Source organism: Nothobranchius furzeri, chromosome 3, assembly GCF_043380555.1.
Source record: "Nothobranchius furzeri strain GRZ-AD chromosome 3, NfurGRZ-RIMD1, whole genome shotgun sequence".
Lineage (NCBI taxonomy): Eukaryota > Metazoa > Chordata > Actinopteri > Cyprinodontiformes > Nothobranchiidae > Nothobranchius > Nothobranchius furzeri.
The window spans coordinates 69044545-69063084 of NC_091743.1; the positions used below are offsets into that span (position 1 = coordinate 69044545).

General features: G+C 45.2%; 1 protein-coding gene across 1 annotated transcript; it reads left to right on the forward strand.

The window, feature by feature from the left end:
• The first annotated feature begins 6094 nt into the window (after window positions 1-6094).
• osgn1 (oxidative stress induced growth inhibitor 1) lies at window positions 6095-18150 on the forward strand. The gene is made up of 8 exons (XM_015958669.3): window positions 6095-6231; window positions 13891-13952; window positions 14769-14905; window positions 15124-15315; window positions 16259-16350; window positions 16752-16951; window positions 17032-17375; window positions 17467-18150. Exons 2-8 carry the CDS (start codon window positions 13895-13897, stop codon window positions 18016-18018), a joined length of 1575 nt encoding a protein of 524 aa, XP_015814155.3. The 5' UTR covers window positions 6095-6231; window positions 13891-13894; the 3' UTR covers window positions 18019-18150.
• The last annotated feature ends 390 nt before the right edge of the window (window positions 18151-18540 follow it).

The following is an 18540-nucleotide window of genomic DNA, read 5'->3' on the forward strand; positions in this document are numbered from 1 at the left end:
TCGGTTCTTTTAACAACTCTGCTTTTTGCTGGCCGCTGTTATTTACCAGTTAATTACAAATGCCGGCGCTGCTGTATTAGCTCGCAGGAGACATGGCAACCTCACACTCATTGATGGTAAATTGTAACTACGTCCCTCCTTCCTTTATTTTGAAAGGAGAAAAACTGGCAACCCCCGCAGTTGGCTGAGAATGAAATATGTGTCAGTATAATCTTTCCTCCAACATGATTGAAACATGAGACTGTTTTGGTATTATTTCCCTGTAAAAATCTTACTATATATGCACAAATTGCACCTTTAACTGTAGTATGGCTCTGCTGCTGCAGACCAGATCACTGATCTCACTCACTACAGGCTCCAAGCAAAGTTTCTATCAGCTCTGATCACATGGCATGAAGACATTTACAGAAGAATTGTTTTTTTATCTGTCTGAACTATAAAACACAGGATTCACAAGAGACGCATCACACAGCGTCCTCATGATTCTGGAGCTCGGGTTGAAAAAAAAAAGAACTCCAGGTCATCGTAGAAAAACAAACAGAGCTGCTCAACCTTTGCTGGAAGGCAGCAAAATGTCACCAGACAGAGACCTGAGCTGAAAGTTTATCATGAGCATGTTTAAAATCCATAAAAATACCACAAAAGCTAAATGGTTTACAGTCTGGCTCCTTCTGAGTCGCTTGGATTGGACAGTGGTTCCCAAAATTGGGATAAGCACCTTATTATGGGTCATGAAAAGGGAAATAAGGTGTAAATTATAAATGAAAACTACTCATAATCTCACGTTCTAATTTTATTTTGTGACTTTATTTTAAACCCTGAGCATCACTGTTCATCCTTTTTGTATGATTTAGATTTTCAGTTAATCATTATAAATTATTAAACATAATTAAATGATAAATAAACAGTTCAGTAATTTATCCTTTTCTGTTTTTCAGTCACACTTTCAAACACAAAACCTTGTAAAGTTCGTCTGTCACATATCTGGATTCATGCAAACACTGTTTTTACTTTCTGTCACACACTGACAGGCAAACTAAAAGGGAAAGAAGATTAAAGACATTTAAACACATGGCTGGAGCTGAAAGCTTAATCTTATGATTGGGAGACAGCTGCGAAGCACAGTGATGATCACAATAGGAATCAAAGAATGTCAATAAAACGTCGGATGTTATTTGTTTATGTTTTTAATCATGCTTTATCTTGTTCAGGGTCACAAAACATTACCAGATACCCGAAACACATGTTTAAATAAATTTTGGGTCATTTTTAAGTGTTTTTCTGTGTAAAAAAATATAAATATTTCCAGCCTTCTATAGACACCCTCCAAAAACGGGGCAGCAGTAGCTCAGGTGGTAGAGCGGGTTGCCTCATGATCGGAGGGTCATGGGTTCGAATCCAGCTCCCGCCAGGGGTATCCTGCTGTTGTGTCCTTGGGCAAGACACTTCACCCAACTTGCCTGTGTTAGTGGTGGTCAGAGGGGCCGACGGCACCAAATGGCAGCCTCGCCTCTGTCAGACCTCCCCAGGACGGCTGTGGCTACATGTAGCTTACCATCACTAGCAGTGTGTGAATGTGAGAGTGTGTGAAAGCGTCTTTGGGTGTCTAGAAAAGCGCTATATAAGTTCAATACATTATTGAACCGTCACCTTATCGTCACCTTATCGTGGTGGAGGAGTTTGAGTGCCCTAATGATCCTAGGAGCTATGTTGTCTGGGGCACTTAGTGCCCCTGGTAGGGTCTCCCATGACAAATTGGTCTTAGGTGAAGGGTGAGACAAAGAACGGTTCGAAGGATCTTTCATGGCGGTTAAAACGAAGAGTCGGAGTACCCGGCCCGGAGGGTTACCGGGGTCCCACCCTGGAGCCAGGCCTGGGGTTGGGGCCCGTGAGCGAGCGCCTGGTGGCCGGGCTTTCGCCCATGGGGCCCGGCCGGGCCCAGCCCGAACCAGATACATGGGCTCGTCCAACTGTGGACCCACCACCCGCAGGAGGAACATGAAGGGTCCGGTGCAATGCGAATCGGGTGGCAGACCAAGGCGGGAGCCTTGGCGGTCCAATCCCCGGACAAGAAAACTAGTTTTTGGGACATGGAACGTCACCTCGCTGGCGGGGAAGGAGCCGGAGCTTGTGGCAGAGGTTGAGCGGTACCGGCTAGATATAGTCGGACTCACCTCGACACATTGCATTGGCTCTGGAACCCGAGACCTGGAGAGGGGTTGGACACTCTACTTTGCTGGAGTTGCTCCGGGTGAGAGGCGGAGGGCTGGGGTTGGCTTTTTGTTAGCCCCGAGACTCTCTGCCTGTGTGTTGGGGTTTACCCCGGGGGACAAGAGGGTAGCTTCCTTGCGCCTTCGGGTCGGGGAACGGGTCCTGACTGTTGTTTGTGCTTATGGGCCAAATATCAGTTCAGAGTACCCACCCTTTTTGGAGTCCCTGGGACGAGTGCTAGATAGTGCTCCATCAGGGGACTCCATTGTCTGGGGGACTTCAATGCTCACGTGGGCAATGACAGCTTGACCTGGAGGGGTGTGATTGGGAGGAACGGCCCACCTAATCTGAACTCGAGCGGTGTTTTGTTATTGGACTTCTGTGCAAGCCGCAGTTTGGCCATAACGAACACCATGTTCGAACATAAGGATGCCCACCGGTACACTTGGTACCAGGGCAGCCTAGGTCACAGGTCGATGATAGATTTTGTAGTCGTATCATCTGACCTGCGGCCGTATGTTTTGGACACCCGAGTGAAGAGAGGGGCGGAGCTGTCAACTGATCACCACCTGGTGGTGAGTTGGATCAGATGGCAAGGGAACATGCCGCGTAGACCTGGCAGACCCAAACGCATAGTGAGGGTCTGCTGGGAACGCCTGGCAGAAGAACCTGTCAAGACGGTTTTCAACTCCCACCTCCGGCAGAGCTTTGACCACGTCCCGAGAGCAGTGGGGGACATTGAGTCCGAGTGGGCCTTGTTCCACTCTGCGATTGTCGAGGCGGCTGTTGCTAGCTGTGGTCGTAAGGTGGCCGGTGCCAGTCGTGGTGGCAACCCCCGTACCCGCTGGTGGACACCAGAGGTTCGGGGAGCCGTCAGGCTGAAGAAGGAGGCCTACAGGGCGTGGCTGGTCTGTGGGTCTCCGGAGGCAGCAGACAGGTACCGGATAGCCAAGCGGGGTGCAGCAGTGGCAGTTGCCGAGGCAAAATCTCGGGCGTGGGAGGAGTTTGGTGAGGCCATGGAGAAAGACTATCGATCGGCTCCAAAGAGGTTCTGGCAAACTGTCCGGCGCCTCAGGAGAGGAAGGCAGCAACTCGCTCACACTGTTTACAGTGGGGATGGGGAGCTGCTGACGTCAACTGAGGCTATAGTCGGACGGTGGAAGGAATACTTTGAGGAGCTCCTCAATCCCACCAATGCGCATTCCGAGGAGGAACCAGAGCTGGGAGGCCTGGGGATGGACTGTCTGATCTCGGGGGCAGAAGTTGCTGAGGTAGTCAAACAACTACACAGCGGCGGAGCCCCGGGGGCGGATGAGGTTCGTCCTGTGTATCTTAAGGCTATGGATGTTGTAGGGCTGTCATGGTTGACACGTCTCTACAACATTGCGTGGTCATCGGGGGCAGTTCCTAGGGAGTGGCAGACCGGGGTGGTGGTCCCCATCTTTAAGAAGGGTGACCTGAGGGTGTGTTCCAACTATAGGGGGATCACACTCCTCAGCCTCCCTGGAAATGTCTACTCCAAGGTACTGGAGAGGAGGGTCCGATCGATAGTTGAATCTCAGATAGAGGAGGAGCAATGTGGTTTTCGTCCTGGCCGTGGAACTGTGGACCAGCTCTATACCCTTGCAAGGGTGATGGAGGGGGCATGGGAGTTTGCCCAACCAATCCACATGTGCTTTGTGGATTTGGAGAAGGCTTATGACCGTGTCCCCAGGGGCACCCTGTGGGGGACGCTCCAGGAGTATGGGGTGGGTGGCTTTCTGTTAAGGGCCATTCAGTCCCTTTACCAGAGGAGCGTGAGTTTGGTCCGCATAGCCGGTAGTAAGTCGGACCTGTTCCCAGTGAGGGTTGGACTCCGCCAGGGCTGCCCTTTGTCACCGGTTCTGTTCATCACTTTTATGGACAGAATTTCTAGACGCAGCCGTGGTGTGGAGTGTGTCGAGTTTGGTGGCAGGAGAATCTCGTCTCTGCTTTTTGCGGATGATGTGGTCCTCCTAGCTTCATCCAGCTCTGACCTTCAGCTCTTGCTGGGTAGGTTCGCGGCCGAATGTGAAGCGGCTGGGATGAGGATCAGCACCTCCAAATCTGAGACCATGGTTCTCGACCGGAAAAGGGTGGCTTGCCACCTCCGGGTCGGGGGAGAGGTCCTACCTCAAGTGGAGGAGTTTAAGTATCTCGGGGTCTTGTTCACGAGTGAGGGTAGGAGGGATCGGGAGATCGACAGGCGGATTGGTTCGGCGTCTGCAGTGATGCGGACGCTGAGCCGATCTGTCGTGGGGAAGCGGGAGCTGAGCCAGAAAGCCAGGCTCTCGATTTACCGGTCGATCTACGTCCCAATCCTCACCTATGGTCATGAGCTTTGGGTAATGACCGAAAGAACGAGATCGCGGATACAAGCAGCCGAAATGAGTTTCCTCCATAGGGTGGCCGGGCTCAGCCTTAGAGATAGGGTGAGGAGCTCGGACATTCGGGAGGGACTCGGAGTAGAACCGCTGCTCCTCCGGATCGAAAGGAGCCAGTTGAGGTGGTTTGGGCATCTGGTCAGGATGCCTCCTGGACGCCTCCCCGGGGAGGTGTTTCGGGCATGTCCTGCCGGCAGAAGGCCCCCGGGTCGACCCAGGACACGTTGGAGAGGTTACATCTCCAATCTGGTCCGGGAACGCCTTGGGGTCCTGCCGGAGGAGCTGGTGGACAAGGCCGGGGAGAGGACGGCCTGGAGCTCCCTAATTGGGATGCTGCCCCCGCGACCCGGACCCGGATAAGCGGAGGAAGACGAAGACGAAGACATTATTATTATTAAAAGAGCCTCTGTTTGGAGAAATAGTGTTTATGTCATTTTTGGACCAATGTGCTAACAGCTAGTGCGAAGACAGTCACTGCTGTCCATTTGAGCTCTCCCAAAGGCAATAGGCCAACCAATTAACTGGTGGAGAAGCAAACCAGTCCTGCTACATCTTGTTTGGAAGGTTCTTGTGCACGCTCCACGCGCTCTGGACATGCGTTAAAGTCCCGCCTCCTAGTTTGATTTACAACCACTGCTTTCACCACACAATCAGTTTATGCAAGATTTAAACATGAAACGGGAGACAGTCAACAATTCGGGACAGTGTCTCAATGGAAGTGCACCCTAACTACAGCATATCAGCCAATCGGGAAGGCAGCACATAGCTCTGTGCACAGAGCAGGGAAAGGTGAGCTGGATCAAATCAAGGGGAATTTGCTGTATTTTTGTTTGTAAAATATAACATTTCAAGTTACTGCATGGTTTCTATATTTTACCAGCGTGCTAATAGATAAATAAATAAATAAATCTCAAATTTTTGGGGTGCAAAGATTCAGGCTAGGCTAGGACCCAATCCCAATACTCGCAGAGTTGGAGGAAGTGCGCAGTAAGGCTTCCAGTGAGTGTTGCACAAGGGTGCAAGTAATTGCCGAATTGGCAAAAACATCTCACACCCCTCCTTTAAAGTTCTGATTTAATGGTCTCTCCTAGTTCTCCTTTGGAGAGAGAATCTGCACTTGATCCAAATTACACCAAACACTAGGTGATTGTTTTATTCAGCAACTAATTATAATTCACAATTTTTAACCATGGAGAAAATTAAATCGTTTGACGCTTAATGATGAGCCACTGCTTTTCCAGGTAATTAAAACAATCTGGAAAGTATTTTCACCAAATAAGACTTTACTCACGTGTCTGAGCCATCTTTCCCTAATAAACCATCTTTGTCAGTTACGACAGAGCGGCTGAAGGAGTGGGCGTGTCGGAAGAGCCACACTGCGCGAGACCGCCGCTGATTGGCTGGCGGGCTTAGCTGAAATGACCGTATAAATTGTGAACGTGCTGCTCGAGGCTCGTAGAAGCTTCGCGCAACCGACGTAAGAGGAAGATGAATGAGAAGCAGGCAAGAATCTGCGACATGACAGTCTGAGAAGCCGCTGATAAAAGAAAGGGGAGATTTATACCTTTGTGAGAGGCGGTCGAGCACGCGGACGGAGCCGGGTCACAAGGAAGTATCGGTGAGTAACGGTCGTTTATCACGCTCGCTTGCAGCCATGAGGGTGTGCGGCCCACCGGCTCCGCTTGGCGTCATCGGGTCAGATTATACAGCAGCTGAAGGCTGAGGGGATGTGAATGAAGCTCACGGCACCTAGGCGTGAGTCATGGGGTTTACCGGCCGGCTGGCTGGTGGGTGGGAGCCGGAGGAGTGGTCAGCTCACAGACCCATCCACCCAGCGGGACTCCTGCCAGGTTTCCTGCTAAATTTACACAAATGGTTCAGTCCATAGCCTTTCTTCGTCAAGGAATATTGTTGCAATACAAAGAGGGAATAGCCTACTTCTGGTTTATTTGTAAAAACAATTTAAAATAAATCACGATTTGTATCTAACTGCAGCAAGTTCACAATTTTAAAGCACAAAATTTGAAAGCACCAATAAATCATCAATAACTAATGATCACAACCGAATATGTTGTAAATAACAGTCCAGGTTTATGCCTCACGTATGAATGTGTTATATATGTTATTGTTCACTTATCTGAACCATGTTGGTGTGTGTAATCATATTTAAAGCAGCAATATATCTGTTTGTTTAAAAGGTTTTGTTAACATTTCCTAGAATTTCGACTGCTCATTATTTTCATTCTTGACATTTTTGTGATGAACTTTTACCGAAAAACTTCCAGTTAGTTTGGTTTTGTGTCTGTGTGCACTGTAGAGGCTGGAGTTACAGGAGATGAATGCTAAGGTCAGGGGTCAAAGGCAACACCCAACCTTCAAAGATGATGCTTCAGGATCATATTTGTTCAGCTGCTATTGCAACACAAGTCTTGTGTGGCGTTTTAGTGTATATTTGGCTTTTAAAAATTAAATGTACTTTGAGAAACAATCCAGTAAAAAACATAGAATTGCAGGTATTTTACTAGCTAAAATTTTCGAAGAACTTACAGAAAGGAGTATGTGTGTATAGAAGGAAACTGGAGTCCTAAGAAACTCCTTTTGTTGATCTTGTGTGGTCATAAATAAAATGTCATTAGCCGGCTGGCTGGTGCGGATGGGGCCGGCCAGCTGTGAGGTAGTTTTAGGTCAGCGCCAGAGCAGGTTTGAGGCTGAATCATGGAGAGAGTGCTACATAAAATGTGAGGCTTTGTTGCAAGTGAAAGGTTTGGAGTGTGACAATCTGTTGTGTTTTACCTCCTCCTGCTGCGGTGTGTTTGACTAAAATATTAACATCTTCCACCAACAGCAAACAAATTCGTTTTTCCTAGAAGTGCTGGAGTGGTGATTCTCACTAGCGCTAGACCAGGAGCGTCTTCCAGAGATGATGCACTAAGTTCAATAATTACATAATAAAATCAGGAGCAATAATAAATCTGTTCTACCTCCAGCATCATGTTTGGCACTCCTCCTAAGGGTTCGATGAACTGAGTGCTTAAAACATCACGTTGGTGAAATCAATAACCCAGAAGTCATGATCTTGGAACGCTCAAGGCTCTTTTTGTCTAATGGCTTCCTGCGAGGTCACAGAGCAGATAAGACCCAAGGAAACTGGATCAGAAGTTAATCAGCTATAAAACACAAAGTTGGCTTAATTAGTAGCTTTGAGATAATTTTGCTGCACTTTACATGTTTTCATAGTTGAACTGTAGGTTTGTAGTTCAGTTTTCCTGTGGTTTTCTTTATCACAAGAATATTCTCACTGAGGGATGTTCTTTTATATCCGGATATTTTCACATTAATCCAGTCTTTCTCCTCAGAGGAAGTCGACACATGCATAAGTTTTAAATTGCAAAAAAAAGAAGCAACTTGCATAACAGGGATCTGGTGTGTTGTGTTTGTGCACACCTTCCTATACGTTCTTCCTGTTTGAGCAAAAGCATTAATGCTGCGTCATGGTTCTGTTAAAGAACAACCTGATGGATGGCCTTTGACTCAATAAATAAATGCTATTTGGGTCATTTAGAATTTTTTTAAGATCAGCAAAATTTAGAAACTGTAAAAAGAGATGAGTATCTGTTTAAAAATAAAGCACATATACCAGGTATCTGAGAGAGAACCTGTTTTACAGGTATATTCTATTTGAGTGGAGAAATAATTTGCATATCTGCAGATTAAATCTGATGACATCCAGAAATAAAAGATAAGGCAGAGAAATGCAACAAACATCATTTTAATTAGCTTTTTTCTTAGAATATCCATTAAAAATAGCATTTCCGTATTTTCCGGACTATAAGCCGCTACTTTTTTCCCAAGCTTTGAACCATGCGACTTATAATGAGGTGCGGCTTTACTGAAGATTTTCCTTCACCTGCCAGGGGGCGCTTTAGCAGAAAGTGAAACAGGTGGAAGTCAAAAGTGGAAATCGAAGAAAGTGCTCATTTTAATTTAGCACATGCAAGCAGCCGGCACGACGAAGAATTTCTTTCAAATCCATACCCCCTCATCATGGTAACTACACGTATGAGTATGATTTAAGTTGAAGGCCATCGATCTGGCAGTAAAGGAGGGAAACAGTGCTGTCGCACGTAAGCTTGGCATGAATGAATCCATGGTTCAGCGCTGGAGACGGCAGCAGGAAGAACTCATTCAAACCAGCTTCACCCAGGGATGATGACAGCAACACGGACAGTGACACTGACATCGCCACAGAAAAGGTGATGAAGCTCTTCTGAGGCTGTTCAACTCCGCCACTGAAGAAGATGACTTTAATGGCTTTAGTGCGCAAGAGGAAGATGAGAGCGAATGACTTTTTCTGGTAGGCAAGTGTGTTTATTTACTAACCAGGCATGTTTTGTGTGCAGTTTTTATTTTCTAATCATCCAGGGCTTATTAATACTGTCAGCGCTGTTCTTTTCTTCTAAACATGCATGCAAATTACCTGTAATAACGTGTCAGTTCTGTTTTTATTTTATAACCATCCAGAAATATGAATGCTATCAGTGCTGTTTTCTTTTCTAAACTTGCAGACACGTTCACCCGTGTTTAAAATTTGTTTTGTTGAATTAAAACAACAATGAAAAACCTACGTGTAGCGTCTTTCTGTCTAATTATCTAATGTCATGGCCATACATGCGCTGTGCGCCGGAGACCTGCATGTGGCTGCTGTGCCGCGGCTTGAGTGTGTAGAAAACCTTTTTTTTTGTTGGTGCGGCTTATATTGAGTTGTGCTCTATAGTACGGAAATGACGGTATTCCTTTTTTATATTTAACCTTGAATAGAAGGCACATCATGAGCCCAGAAGCTTCACACCAGTCAGATTTTTATCACCACAATTTTAATTTTTTTAAAGGATAAATTCAGAATAACAATCAATTTAGTAGTTGAATGACATCTTCATGCATTTATTTATGTTCATCCAAATTGCGGTTAAAATCTCCACCATGTTGTGATTTTGGAACAAGTCTTACAGTCCCGCCCACTCATCTGCACACTATTATGGTAGTTTTTAAGCTTCACATAATTATTTAGAAAAAATATATATCCATTTGAGAAATGAGAAAGATGTGAATCCATACCTGAAAATGGAAATCTAAAAGACTTTTTCTATTATTTAATCAGGGCATTGTCTAATTAGTTTACATGGAGGGGTGGGGCTTAAAACATGTACTGCAGCCAGCCACTAGGGGGTGTTTTGGTTCTTTTGGGCTTCGATTTTAACATTGTGCTCCCACATCTAGTTCTGCCCCCTAAGGTGTATCACGTTTCAGGTACAGTGTGTTTAATCAAGACAGGAATTTATGCGCTCATTAAGTGTCATCGTTTTTATTGTGCATGCATCTGGGCAGTGTACATATTTAGTTCATATTTCAGTTTTGTGCAAACGGCTGAAGCTGCATTTGGTCTTGTCTTGCATCAGGCGATGGCAGCCAGTGGTGGATGGTAAATGTTTAACACAGGGAAATATTCGCCTGTCGTGCAGGTCACGGATCTTGGACGATGACCAGCTTTGATTGGATTGATTGGTTTTGTGTTTTTGCAAGAGCGAGAATTTACGATGTCTCAAAGCCTCCTGATCTGAGTTCATCACCTGAGGACAAGAATAAGAACCTGTGTGTGAAAGGGAATTAAACACAGTTTACATGACTCATCGGTTGTTTTACTTGGGGTGTGTGTGTGTGTGTGTGTGTGTGTGTGTGTGTGTGTGTGTGTGTGTGTGTGTGTGTGTGTGTGTGTGTGTGTGTGTGTGTGTGTGTGTGTGTGTGTGTGTGTGTGTGTGTGTGTGTGTGTGTGTGTGTGTGTGTGTGTGATGATTCCATGAAGCAGAGGATTTACAGTAAATACAAAGCTCAGATCATCTCCAGTTTGGTGCAGGATCTGGTTCAGCATGCATTACTCAGACCTATTTTAACTAAGAATAATCATCTTTGTTGTAGAATAAACACTGGAAACAAAAGGCTCCTCTGACTCTGAGAAGCTCTGCTGTAAATCTGGTGTTAGTCGAGCTTTTAGATGATCAGGAGTTCCACACAAAGCATAAAGGAAACTTTTGATCACAATAATTCCAGAAGGAAACTGTGTTACTAGGCCTGCACGTAGTCCTGTGTCATGTCTGAGTTCAGTAACCTCTGGATGTAAACCCCACTTGAGTCTGGGCTCGACGCCAGCCTCTCCGCCGAGCTTATGTAATGATTTTTATCTCTAGTGCCAACTCGCTCGTCCAGTCGTCTTCTCGCTTTCTCATTCCTTCATTCCTCTTTTTTGTTCCTCAGTCTTAACCTCACATCTTTTCCTCTTTTTGTGGCCTTTTTTTTCTTCCCATTTTCTCTCATCAGCTTTCTTCTCACATGTCTGAGTTCGTCTTTGTAAGCATGACTCGGCAGTTTCTCAAAAGCAACTGACACCGCTGCCCTGGGCTTGCCCTGCCTTGCATGACCGTGTGCATGAATGAGATCATGGCTGGCCTCATTTAGCAGCACATAAACCTCTCCGCCACCTAGAAAACATCCTACAGCTGCAGCTTTCACATGCAGGAGCAGAAACAGGAAATAAGTGACTGAGTAAATGACCCCTGAGTGGAAATGATGGCACCTCACTTTCACTTTTGTCTCGTTTAGAAACATTGAAGCTCAGGGCTGTTTTTGAGCCTGAATCATAATCTGAATCTGGAGCTTGGATCATATTCTTTTCAGGGAAAATATTAAAGGGCATTATAGGATAACATCAAAGATGAACTGTTAGATAAGAGTCGATTGTCTGGTGTTTCTCTGCTCTTTTTTAAAAATAAACTGAGGAAGAGGAGGAGCGCTTTGTGAAACCTGATCCGACTGCTGTGAAAGGTGGACGAAACCATCTGATCTGATGTGGGTCGGGGCAGCTTCTCCACTAATTCACATTTTCCTTTGTTTTAAATTTTAATTCGTGGCATTAATTTTGAGCAACAATGATGCGTGAGTCACACCAGGGTTTAAACTCTTAAGAATCTGTCAAAGAAAAAGGATATCGTGATTTAGACCCTTTCTATTCAAATCGACACACACACACACACACACACACACACACACACACACACACACACACACACACACACACACACACACACACACACACACACACACACACACACACACACACACACACACACTAGGGATGCACCGATCAGGTTTTTTGCTGCCGATCACCGATACCGATATCAAAGAATGCTGATCACCGATACCTATCACCGATACCGATCACGTGGATTGGCCAGAAATTTTCTACAACATTATAATGAGTGCTACAAACTACATAATCTGGGAATAAAGGAAATGTAACCTAATCTAAAATGGTCTGTATTAAGGTTGTCACAGTGTGAAAATTTAACCTCACGGTTATTGTGACCAAAATTACCACGGTTTGTGGTATTATCGCGGTATTTTTTTAAACGTGCTACATTTTCACACTATTAAATAAACCCTGTATGTCAGGAAATATTGTCCTCAGTTTGTGTCTAAATTTTGCCTAAAATGTGTTATTTTGTAATTATGTTGTTTATTTGTTTACATTTTTCCCCTTTAGTCTTTAAAATACCAATATTTGCCCATAACTTCGTATTTTATGTCTGTTTGATGTCATCATTTAAAAATATTAGATCAGATGATACTCAGTACTCAAGTAGCCTTCTAATCAGATACTTTTTTTTTTTTACCCTTACTTGAGCAATCCGTATTTCAGGAAAATATTGTCCTCGGTTTGTGTCCTTACCAGTGAGATTTGCAGATTAGGGAAAATGTCATCAGGCAGTAATCACTGTTAAATTCATAATTATTCTCGGAGAGAGACCAACTCTTATCTGCCCCTGGAAGCCCCGTAATGCATAGCGTCATTTCAACATGGGGGTGTCCGTGACACGGTTTATATGTGTGACCTAGACTAAGGTGACCCGGTTACATATGCAGGTAGCGGCGCTGCGGCTGCTTTATATAGCGACTCGTTGCATTCTCCCTCAACCCAAATCCTCGGATCACGCATTTTAGCTAAAACGCTAACGTTAACTTGCCTTGCGTTGACTGTAGAGTTGTGGGTGATGGTCACGCAGATGTGTCATGAGATAAGAAGCGTTGCTGCCTTTCACAGACACTTTTTCTGCTTGTGCTGCAAACAGGATAGCCGCCCGTCTTCTATAAACTCCCTCGGCATTCTTCAAATATCTAAAATATGCCCGTACTTCCGACTTTGTCTTTTTTGAGGGATAATAAATGTCCTCCTGAGCGCTGCCGTCTCCTCCTTTGACCATTATTTCAGCTTTAGCTTCAAGAAAGTTTTGTTGTAAACAAAGCGTGCATGTGCCGCCAGCAATTTCTGCAGATGATACAGTGGCTGGTAAGGGTCACCGCTCCTACACCGCAGCCACGGTAAACCCACCAAGATAATATAGTTTTTTAAAAACAAGACGGTTATTATTGTCAACTTTTTTTTTTTTTAGCCGGGGTTTAGCGCTACACTGGTTACCGTGACAACCCTACCTGATCGGTTTGCTTTGATCTATTTTGAAAATTCCGATCAAAACCGATAGGGGCGCTATCGGCCGATTACGATCAAATGCCGATCCATCGGTGCATCCCTAACACACACACACACATTTCCTGTGGTTCAGTGTTGCTGTAATTTTAACATCTCTGTTTTTGTCGAGGTTACGCTGCTGCCTTTAACTTTGAGGTCAAATGAGGGTGTGTGTGTGTGTGAGAGAGAGATCATTTGAAACTTTACTTTCTCACCATTATCAATAACTTTGTCATTACTTATTCACCTGAATGAGATCTAAGACCAGAATAACAGGAATAACTTGTAGAGATGCACGATAAATAGGCATCAATATTGGTATCGGCAGTTTGTCATTTTTTAACACATCGGTATCGATCCGATAAATAAAATTGGGCCGATATTAACAACCGAATTTTTTTTTCCATCTTGTCTCCATTTGTCTATCAGTTTCAGAGGGTGAGGGGGGTGATGTGTAATAGTTTAGTCATGTGACAGTGATTGTAATCATTTCAGAAGCGTAAATGTGTGTGGTGTGTGTACATAACGTAAATTCAGCTTTAATCATTTTCATTCTATACAAAATTTGCTGTAGAACTATTAATGTCAGCACATCGGTATTGGCAAATATCGGTTATTGGCCATAACAGTGATATCGAATATCAGTATCGGCACAAAATTTTCATATCGGTGCATCCCTAATTTTTTTTCTCTTTGCAGTAAAATGGATCTTCGTGATAAAGAGAGGACACCTGGAGAGCCCTTGCCTGTAGTTATCATTGGTAATACACACACACACACACACACACACACACACACACACACACACACACACACACACACACACACACACACACACACACACACACACGTTTTGTGACTTTTTACCTGCCATAGTGTAAGTGTGATCAGCTTTAAAGCCTACAAGATGCATGTTGGGATGGTTGCCAAGGGCAACAGCTCTCAAGATGAGCACAACTGTCTTCCTGTTGTGGATGTTTAAGTGTCTGACCTTGGCTTTTAGACTGAGACACACTCATCTCTGTAAAGAAAGTGGTTGGATGTAGGAGGAGTGTAAATAAACCCAGAGTAAATGAGACTTCATGAAAAATCATTAAAACAAATAAAAATGTACTTGAATTTATTTTATAACGCGAGCCATTAGAAGCGGGAGCAGTGAGGATGTCAGAGGGTTTTACTTCTCGTTATTTGCTCTGTGTGCCTGAAACTGCTGAGTCATTGGCTTAATGTGAAATCCATTCAAACCTGCTGCGTCATTCTCATGTCCAGTTTACTTCAATACCCCTCCGTCCCCCGTTACTTGGCTATAACCAGATGTACTGATTTATTTCCTGGTAGCTGAATGAGATTTAACTATTTTCTGTCCCCTAATTATTTTATGAGTTTAATTCAAACTTGTCTTCAGATCTGATATGAGTAAAGGAAACTTTGCATAAATTACCTTGGTCAGGTGTAATTACAGCAGCTAAGGTGTAGAAACACAGCGAGTGTAACCAGATCATTGTTTATTCTTGTAACTAGAACCGGCATCACAGTCTCACCAGGACTCACCTTTGTTTTATCCCTTTGTTTCCTAGGTAACGGCCCGTCAGGGATCTGCCTGTCATACCTGCTGTCGGGTCACACCCCCTACCTGTCACCCGAGGCCTGGCACCCGAACCCCCTGCTGAACAGCAAGTTGGCAGAGCAGCCTCACTTGTCGCTGCTGGAGCAGGTAAAACACACACACACACACACACACACACACACACACACACACACACACACACACACACACACACACACACACACACACACACACACACACACACACACACACACACACACACACACACACACACACACACACACACACACACACACACACACACACACACACACTGATCTTCTGTTCACTAAAATGTCAACTCTCCTGTTGTGGTGTCTATTTAGGATCTGGAATACCTGTGCGAGGGGCTGGAAGGGCGCTCATCCAATCCGGTGGCGGTGCTCTTTGATGCGCTGCTGCTGCCCGACAGCGACTTCGGATTGGACCACACATCTCCTTTGGAATGGCGACATGAGCCCGAGCGGGCCATTCCTCACCTGGTTCTGGGGAAGGGCCCACCTGGAGGAGCCTGGCATGTACGCAGCTGAAATTCCTGATTATTAATTACACATTTCTGTAAATGTGAGGAAAATTGAGGTTTGGGAAATAAAACATCTGAAAGGAACTTCCACAAACTCAAAAAATGGGAAGAATGAAGTCCTGTATTCACACAGAACAAACTCATTTAGTCTCTCTCACTCAGAATAATCTAAATGGGCTTCTGTCGAGCCGTATTTAGAGCAAACATGAGCAGTGTTAAAGCAAATCAAAAATAGCTTCTCACACACAAACTTCAGATGGTGTTTTTAGAAAACATGTCTGAACTTCACTTTGTTCTTGTTTGCTCATTTTAGACTAAACTGCTTTTATCATAAGTTCACAACTTTTTATGCACAAAACTAACATGTTAAATGATATAAGTTTGATTTACTTATTTTGTAATAAATGTCAAAACTTCTGTGCAGAAAATTTCACATTTTTAACTTCTTGCATTTTTTTGTGGACTTGCTGAGTCGGGAGTCTTCCGGCGAGATGAAGATAAAACACATCAGGCTGAGTTTAGCACAGATGCTTCATTTCTAGTAACTTAATTCCACCCTATCAGCCCCTCATTTGCACCCGCCGACCCTGACTCAAGGCCCTGCACAAGGGACTTTGCCTTCTCCTTTATGTCAATGTCTGCGGTGTACGAGCTTCGTTCCTTGCCGTTTATTGTTCGGCAGCGAACGCTTTTTCCGCTCCGTGCCTGTGTCACTGTAGCTTGTGTGAGTTCTTTCCACCTGGGTTCAGCCCTACTGATTATCATAGCTTAGCTGTTAACTATATTCGTGCTACAGCTGCTTTTGGTTCACGTGCTTCAACCTGAAGGATGCCTACTTTCACATTGTGACACCTGATTTGCACCACCCTCTGTCTGTTATCCGGGTTTCATAGAACCATAGGTACATACGTAACACTCATTCTGTGTGCTTCCTGCAGGCCATGGAGGGCTCCATGCTGACTCTGAGCCTGGCCAACTGGATGGAGCTTCCAGGGCTCAAGCTGAAGGACTGGATGAGAGAAAAACGCAGGTCTGACACTGATTTTTTTTAAAAAGTTCACAAAAAATGTCCTGGATTATAACATGTGCTGAAAACAAAATATGCTATTTTGATTTCGTGTTTTTATAATAAAAAAAATATTCATTCATAAATATAAAATAATTTATGAAATAAAAATGTGATTAGGAAATGTTCTGATGATGTGCTGCCAGAAGAATCCGTCAGTAATGGAAGCTGTGTTTGTTTATCCAATCAGCTGATTGCTGCCTGGTTTCCATGAAGTCAACATTTGTTTCCATAAAAAAACAATATGCCTCTTAGTTTTTATGCTCCTATTTTAATCTCATTTTCCTGATAATAATTTACCTAGAAAATAAATAATAATTTTTCTTTTTGTGTTTAAATGTGTTAAAAAGTTGTTTTTGTTCCAGAAATGTGAGAAATGACCGAGCCACTCCTGCTGAGATCGCCTCCTACTACCAACACTATGTTACCCAAATGTCACTGGAGCAGAGCTTTGCCTGTGGGACCACTGTTACCTCGGTAACCAGAGAGCCTGGAGATCAGAAGGGATTGCCGCCCTGCTGGAGAATACTGGGACTGCAGCGCAGGGAGGGAGAGGCGCTAGGAGGTACATAAAATCCTGATTTGTCTTAAATGTTTGATTGAAGTTTAGTTAAGAAGTCACGAACATTTTCCTCCTGCTTCTAGATGGTTCCACAGTTTCAGAGGAGGTTCCGTTCTCCCTGTTGGCCCACAATGTGGTTTTGGCAACAGGCACACACGACATCCCGGCCCGGCTCGGCGTGGAGGGGGAGTCCCTGCCCTTTGTATGCCACTCCTTCTGGGAGCTGGAGATGGCCATTTCCCGCGGCGAGCTAGACCAGTCGTCAGACCCAGTCCTTGTTGTGGGGGCAGGACTAACAGCGGCTGACGCTGTGCTGGCTGCCCACCATCTCAACACGCCTGTGTACCATGCTTTCAGACGCTCCGTCTCTGACCGTGGTCTCATCTTCAACCAGCTGCCTAAACTGCTCTACCCGGAGTACCACAAGGTGAGTCTTGTCCTCCATTTTCTGTGTTCTAAAGCCTGATCATCTTTGTTTCTACAGATCTAATCTCTGCCTTCTTCCCTTTTTCCACCAGGTTCATCAGATGATGACCCAGCAGCAGCACCAACCAATGCCTTCCACACCAGAACATGACCAGAACCCTCTCGTTACATCTTTCAGCAGATTTACACCCCCCTCCTCTTATCCAGGGTACCTGAGTTTCCCGTGCCACAGGGTTGCGGCGATCCGACCTGACCGAAAGTGCGTCCTAGTGTCAGACTCCGGAGAGGAGACAGTGGTCATAGTGTCCAAGGTGCTGGTTCTGATCGGTGCACACCCAAATCTTTCCTTCCTGAACAATAACGGACGTTCGTTAGGCATCAACCCAGATGAGCCCATCTCATGCCGGCGAAACCCAATTGATGTGGACCCGTTCACCAACAGGGTGCTGGCGGCGGATGGCCCGGGCTTGTACGCCATTGGCCCATTGGTTGGGGAGAACTTTGTTCGGTTCCTGAAAGGAGGAGCGCTGGCCATCGCTAGCGATCTTGCTAAGAGACAGAGCAAGGAAGGAGGGGATGCTGGGAGCATGGACAGGTGTTTGGACCGACAGGTGACCTGTCAGACAGAAGTTCTGGACTCGTAGCAGGAAACTGAAGGGAACTTAAACAAACCATCCTTCTCTGATCGAGACTAAAGCCGGAATTAGAGCGTTGCTGCTTGGGTGTTTCAGCACCATAAACCAGCTGCTGGAGTAAAGCTTGGTTTATGCTTGACGCATTCACGTTCCGCTTGGTGATGCGGCTCGCGGATGGAACGCGCTTCACAACGTGCAGCGTTTATGGTTCATGCGGCTTGTCTCTGTGGTGAGCCAATATTCTCCCAAACTGTAGGGGGCAGCATGGAGCTCTACGGCATGCATCCAACACTACACCAATAGTAGAAGTAGAAATTACTGTTGTTTATAGTTGTTAATGAAAGTTGAGAGCCAATTCAGCTCTTTTAGAATTGGTGGAGTTCTTGTTTCCACCAGGATCACTGCTTTTCCGTTTGTTCCCCTTCCTTGCCTTCACACATTGGTCCCTCATGTTTTTCCAGCATTTTTTAACAGCATCCTCGTCTTTTCTGACAGTGCAAACTATTTCTCTCCAAGAATTATTAACAACAT

What these genes read in the sequence shown, in the direction of transcription:
- osgn1 (XM_015958669.3), top strand. Translation starts at nt 13,895, where the DNA reads ATGGATCTTCGTGATAAAGAGAGGACACCTGGAGAGCCCTTGCCTGTA. An exon ending in CTTGCCTGTAGTTATCATTG is followed by an intron (nt 13,953 to 14,768) that starts GTAATACACACA and finishes TTTGTTTCCTAG; the next exon opens with GTAACGGCCCGTCAGGGATC. An exon ending in GGAGGGAGAGGCGCTAGGAG is followed by an intron (nt 16,952 to 17,031) that starts GTACATAAAATC and finishes TCCTGCTTCTAG; the next exon opens with ATGGTTCCACAGTTTCAGAG.